At 40.4% G+C, this 6,549-nt stretch overlaps 1 protein-coding gene across 1 annotated transcript; it reads right to left on the bottom strand.

Moving 5' to 3' along the window:
* Nucleotides 1-2,733: 2,733 nt before the first annotated feature.
* Nucleotides 2,734-6,050, bottom strand: LOC109240551. The gene is made up of 4 exons (XM_019407203.1): nt 5,526-6,050; nt 4,062-5,424; nt 3,245-3,651; nt 2,734-2,880 (listed from the first exon to the last, which is right to left on the bottom strand). The coding sequence occupies exons 1-4, from the start codon at nt 6,048-6,050 to the stop codon at nt 2,734-2,736; spliced, it is 2,442 nt and encodes an 813-aa protein (XP_019262748.1).
* Nucleotides 6,051-6,549: the final 499 nt, after the last annotated feature.

Genomic DNA, 6,549 nt, shown 5'->3' with positions numbered 1-6,549 from the left:
ATGTATGAAATATGCTACTATATAAACCCCTCTCATGAAACACCCTTAACAGGATTTGAATCTCTTATTCTCGGCTACTGTTTTCACTACTCTCTTCTCTCACTCATTCACTCACTATTACACTGTAACACTCTCTAAATTATTGAACAACCTCCTCCAGTGCAAGCACTGCTCGGAGCCCATTCTCGAGGCTCTTGTGAACTCTGAAGCATCTGGGATTTGGGGGTTTTTGATATTACACTCTTTTGATTCTGCTACTGGTTAGTGTTTAAACCCTTGCAATGCTTAATTTCTTTCCTTCTTCTGCATATGTATTTGAACTTGTATGAGCATGATTCAATTATGATAATATTCAATTTTAATGTCATTATGTGTTAGTTGTACATATGAGAACAGTCTATTGTTTGTATTATGCTTCACCATGACCTGCACTCTGTGGTCTCTTATCTCTTGAGATTGGTTATGTACCCTGTAGCATAACATGTTTAATTTTGGACTTCAATAGCAGTCCATTCCAACATGAGCCTGACTATTGTGGTTGTATAGTGTTAAGGTGCCAATTTCTGCATATATTGTGTTTAGATACTACCCTAACTCTATGGAAACCCCTTTTTACTCGAATGAACCTTTTGGTACTAAGTTCTGTGTATATTGGAATGCTCTTTGATACTACCCTAAAGTCTATTTTAAACTTGTTTCATACTATCCTAGATTTCGAAAAGAGAAACACTCTATTTTCTAGGACTCTTATGCTAACATGTTTTCCAGTATGCCTTGGTTCATCTGTTGTTCTCCCCTTTCTGTGGTTATCAATATGTGCATCCCTCCGTTGTGTTCAAGTGTTGATTAATGTGGCATTAGGTTAGACTTAAATAATTTAGACCCTTAGATGTCCACTAGTGCAACCTATGTATGTTTGCAAACATGTTTCTTCTCCTAATTCCTATGATAGTTGTTTATGTGATACTTTGCTATGTGAACCTTGCTGAACCTACTGGCTTGCTTGACCATTTGTGTTGTATGCTCAGTTCAGTGATCTCTATCTACCCTCCTTACTTGTTACTTTGACATTCTAAATTCTTATTCTTAACCAGTTGTGACAGGTCCCTAAAAATTAACACAATTGCAGGAGGTTGAGCATTTGGAATGCTAATTCCTTGCAATTGCCTCAATATTTTGGACCCGTTCCTGATACCTGCAAAAAGAAACAAACAGGTTAGTAGAAAACCTTCTGCTCCCAAGTTCTTGTGTACACTGGGAGCATTGATGGAGAGCATGTGAACAGAGGTCTTCAGGAGGGGTATGAAATTAGATGGTGGAAGCTGTTGGCTTGGAAAACTGATGGTTGTAGTGTGGCAGGCTAATGGAGGAGAAATTTTTTGTCCCAGGTTCTTGTGTATTCTAGAAGTATCATGGAGATTGTTACAATAGTTTGGGTTGTAACTGTTGACGGTTTTGTGGAGTTGCTGCATTGGGATTACAGTGGTTTTGGGTGTTTTGTTGGGGGTGTAACATTGGTGGTTGGCAATGGGCAAATGGCTGCAGCTGTTGCAGCTTTGTGAACTGAATTCATGCCTAGATGATATGCTGGTTGTAGGGCCTTTTGCAGTAGAGACTGCTGCTGCAAATGTTGAGCTGAGAGGGTTTTTTTGGGCATTTGTGTGAGGGTGAGAAAGGCATGGTATGTAAAGGAATGAAATGCCCAAAGGAAGGTAGGTGTGAGAGGCTTCCTGCTTGAACTGTTGGAAGAGCAGTTTTTTTAGACTGAAAGCTCTGCTGTATCCAACTAATATGCTTCCAGAGGAATGATCATATTAAATACTAATACCACACTCTGGAAGTACCTCAGTTGAATGAGTATGAAGGATTGGTTGAAACCTACAAAAAAGAAGAAAATAGAGTTAGAGATAAAATGGGCATTTCTGCCTAGATTTCTGTTTCTGCTATTTGGAGACTGTTTTTTTTGTAGTGTAATAGAGAGGTTTGCTTCTGTTTCTTCTCCTAGGTTCTTGTGTATTCTAGTAGCATTCGTAGTGATGGGACAGGAAGTGTGTGATGATGCATTTTTGGATTGCATCTCTTTTTGGATTTTTCTGTCTTCCTGCCTAAAGATATGTGAGGTAATATTGGGTTTTTTGCGTTCATATTTGAGTGTTGTATGGGTGGTGAGGTCTGCTTCAGTCCATTGATCAGTCCTTAGAAAATTAAACAGCACTGCTGTTAATACCACACTCTGAGGAAAGGCCAATGGACTCTGCATTCCTACTGTGGTGGTACCTGCAAGCTGAGGTTAGCATAGGCACTCATTGCCCTTGACCGATGCCTTGTGTGTTTCATATGGATTGCAACTTGTTCTCCCATCCTCAAAGTGCCATTAGCCATAACCATGGGAAGTAGAAGCTGCACTAGCATATGTGGGGGTACCATGATTCTACTGGTTTTCTTGAATCTGAAAGTAGGGGTACCCAGATGGTCATGAAGGATCTGACCCCTGATGTGAGATGGAAGAGCTGCTGCAGTGTTGAAGTTGGTTGGTATGGTGACATCATGATTGAGTTTCGACAAAGAGTCAGCAGTGCAATTTGCTTCTCTATAGACATGGGATGCTTTGAATTCCATACACTGATTGCATAGATCCTTCAACTGAGAAATCTTCATTTTCCATGTCCAAGGAGGATCATTGTTTTCAGTCAACCAGTTGATTAGAAGTGTAGAGTCTGCCTCAAGGTGAATCTAGGTGATTCCATTAGCCAAGCACCACTGAACTCCTAACCTAGCTGCTTCTGTTTCTGCATAGTTATTGGTGCCCTCCCCTAGTGGAATCCCCATGGCATGAATAAACTGGCCATGGTGGTTTCTGATGATCACTCCAGCTCCAAACTACCATCAGAGTTGATCTTGGCAAAGCCAATGTCAGGTTTGTTCCAGGAAACTTGAGTTGAGGTAGTGTGTTGTTGATGGTTTTCAATTAAAGGGTACAGATCCCTCTAGTTAAAGGCCATTTGATATCAGGGAATTTGGACCTTAACAACAAATTGATATCAGAATTGATTGAGTATAGAACCCTGGTCAATGAGGTAGATTTTCCCCCATACTTGGCACTGCATCTATTTTTCCACAGATTCCAACAAATGATAATGGGGACTATGTCCAGAATGAGATTTTGGACAATGTTGTGACTCTTTAACATCAACCATTTCATAAGAAGAAGCCTAAGAGGCATGTTCTCAGTATGCACCCCTACCTGACCCCCATATTTGTTCCAAACAATTCTTGCAAAGTTGCCATTGCTGAAGAGGTGTTCAACTGTTTCATGTGCATATAGAGAACAAGACACACACCTTGTTACTGTAGGGCTGCTGAATAAGAGTACCCTGTCATCAGCTGGTAACTTGTTTCTCAAAGCTCTCCAAAGACAGAAGGACCATTGGAAGGGGATCTTTTTATGCCAAATCATCTTGTTGGTGAGGTTGGGAGGCTTTTTGTTTCTGATGAGGTCCCATGCAGTAGAACATGTAAATTTACCATTCATTGTGGGGACCCAGATAGGTCTGTCAGGGAGATTAGGATTGAAGTAAATAACTATCTGCATAATCTTAGGGATCTTATGAGCTGCGGCTACTTCATTAAGTTTCTGAAGGTCCCAGTTTCCTTCATTCAGTAATGAGAAACTGGAATACAACCTGGCCTTCCTCTCTCTATTCTGCTATGTGCCAAAGGCCCTGAGCCCAGCCAATTGTCCCACCAAAAGTTGCAACTACCACTATGAAGTCTCCAGTGAATGACCTTCTTAGCTTCTTTTTTATTGAACATTATCCTTTTCCAAGCTTGAGATTGGCCTGTGTCTAATTTCTTGGATATGGGGTGAGATCTTTGACAGTATTTGGCTTTTAGAAAAGAACTCCAAAGAGATTCCACAGTTGTGAAATGCTACCATTGTTTGAGTTCCATGGCCTTGCAGGTATCATTGATGGTTCTGAAGCTAATGCCACCTTCATTGAGAGGGTAAGATAGTTTTGACCATGATGACCAATGATATTTGTGTTTGTCCTTGTCCATACCCTGGAAGAAGTTTGCAACCAGTCTTTCAATCTGCTTCATGACAGTCTTGGGAGGAGTCACAGTTGAAAGCAAGTGAATTGGAAGGGATTGCAGTGCATGCTTGATCAAAGTTGCCCTTCCACCATAAGATAACATCTTACCATGCCAACCTTTGATTCTTCCAACAACCTTAGAAATAAGCCCATTGAAGTACATAATTCTGATTCTACCAGTGTACAGGGGACACCCCAGGTATGTGAGAGGTAAATCTTTTATGGTGAAACTTGTCTCTTCTTGGATTCTTCTGATGGTAGTAGGCAGAGCATTGGATGCAGTCATGAAGTGACTTTTCTGTCTGTTAATGAGCTGGCCTGAAGTGTCCTCATAGTTTTTAAGGATCCACATGATCTTTCTGAGAGAGGTTCTTTTACCAGAGGTGAAGATGATTATATCATCTGCAAAACTCAAGTGATTGATCTGTGGCCCCCTCTTTTCCATGTAGAATCCATTAAACAGTTGGTCATGATTCAAACTGTTAAGCATTCTGGAAAGGAGTTCTACACCTATGATGAAGTGAGGGGGGCAGTGGGTCACCTGCTTGAGGCCCCTTGAAGATTGAAAGAAGCCACATCTTGTGCCATTCACAACTACTGAGTACCAGTTGTTGGACATTGTTCTCCATATCATGTCAATGATCATTTCATTAAATCCCATCCTTCTAAGCATTAGGCATGTGAAGCTCCAGGAGACTCTGTCATAGGCCTTTGCCATGTATACCTTGATGACCACATTTGAACCCTCAGTTGGCTTCTTAATGCCATGAACAATTTCCTGAGCAAGCATGATATTTTCAGAGATGTTCCTGCCTTTGACAAAACCTGATTGGTTTGCTGAGATTATCCTGGGGAGAATGGGACCAAGCCTTGAACAGATAACCTTAGAGATGATCTTGTTGATAAAATTACTAAGGCTAATTGGTCTGAACTCTGTGAGACTATTTGGGAATTCAACCTTTAGCAAAAGGACAAAGTAGGCACTAGTCATGAATCTGGGCATTAGGCAGCCTCTAAAGAAAGCCAGAACAACATTGAACAGGTCTTCTTTGATCACTTCCCAACATGCTTGATAAAATTTCTCATTCTTAATTTTGTGAATAAACAGTTTTCTTCTCCTTCCTCTAATTAAACTGTGAAAATATCTGGAGTTTGAATCACCCTCCTTGAACCATTTAAGCTTAGTTTTTTGCTTCAAAACATCCTGTTCCACCTTTAGATATCTGACATATTGAGCTTTCAGTTCATTGAGGGCTAATCTGTCAGAGTCTTCATTAGTTTGGGCCCAGATTATTTCTGCATATTTAACCTTTTGCTCAAACTCTTTGGCCTTTTGAAAATATCACCATACTCTTGTCTAGACCACTGACTCATGGCATGGCTTAGTATTTTTAGCTTCTGATGAAACACACACATAGCATGCGCCCTTACTTGCCTGTTCCATACTTCTGAAACCAGTGGTAAAAAACCTTTGTTGTCTACCCAACAATTGAGAAATTTAAAGTATTTTTTGCCATTGTCCTGCCTAATATGAAGTTCCAAGAGTAGAGGATTGTGATCTGATCCTGTTAAAGCTAAATGAGATACTGTTGTAGCAGGAAACATTTCTAAACATTGGTCATTGGCAAGGCCTCTATCAAGTCTTTTCCAAACAATAGAACACTGCCCCCTTCCATTAGACCATGTGTATTTGGGACGATAGAAACCAAGGTCCACAAGGCCACAGTCTTCAATCATGCTCAGAAATTCGATACTCTTGGACATTTGGTATCGAATGCCACCAATCTTTTCTTCTACTGATGCAATGACACTGAAGTGACCTATGACACACCATGGGACATTACAGCTGGATGATTTTTGCCTCAAAAATTCCCAAAGAGGTCTTGTGAGGACAGGTTTGCATTTAGCAGAGATGACTGTAAGGTGGAACATCTTTCCATTTTCAGCATGTGTCATTTCCAATGATAATTGTTGTTCATCATGATCTAAGACTTTAGCATTGAATTCTTTATCCCAGAACACCCAAATTTTATCATTGATATTAGAGGCAAATTGGTGCATGGAGAGCTGGTTTTGGAAGAAGTTGATGTGGAAGTTGTCTGAGAAAGGTTCTAAGACAGCAATGAAAGAGATTTGACGGTTTTGTTTTAGGATTTTGAGCCTATCATTGACTCCACAAGTCCTAATGCCTCTTACATTCCAAATGAATGTACTAATCATTAAGAGTGGGAGGGGGATTTATGGTTTGGTGGGACACTGTTGCTTCTAGCAACTTTACTTTTGGTGGTTCTTAGGGAGGGTTTAAATGCGGTTGTGGATTATTGGGATGTTCTGGTTTCCTGAGTAGGGGCTCCATTGATAGCTTTTACCAAGAGGTCACAATGTTGCTCTTCCTCATCTTTGTTACTAAGCTCTACTTCGTCATCAGGTTCCTTTGACATCTTATCTTCTGAAT

This window comes from Nicotiana attenuata, unplaced genomic scaffold, assembly GCF_001879085.1.
Source record: "Nicotiana attenuata strain UT unplaced genomic scaffold, NIATTr2, whole genome shotgun sequence".
Taxonomy (NCBI): domain Eukaryota; kingdom Viridiplantae; phylum Streptophyta; class Magnoliopsida; order Solanales; family Solanaceae; genus Nicotiana; species Nicotiana attenuata.
Note: the sequence above shows the minus strand (reverse complement) of the source record. Positions and strands in the feature narration are given on the sequence as shown.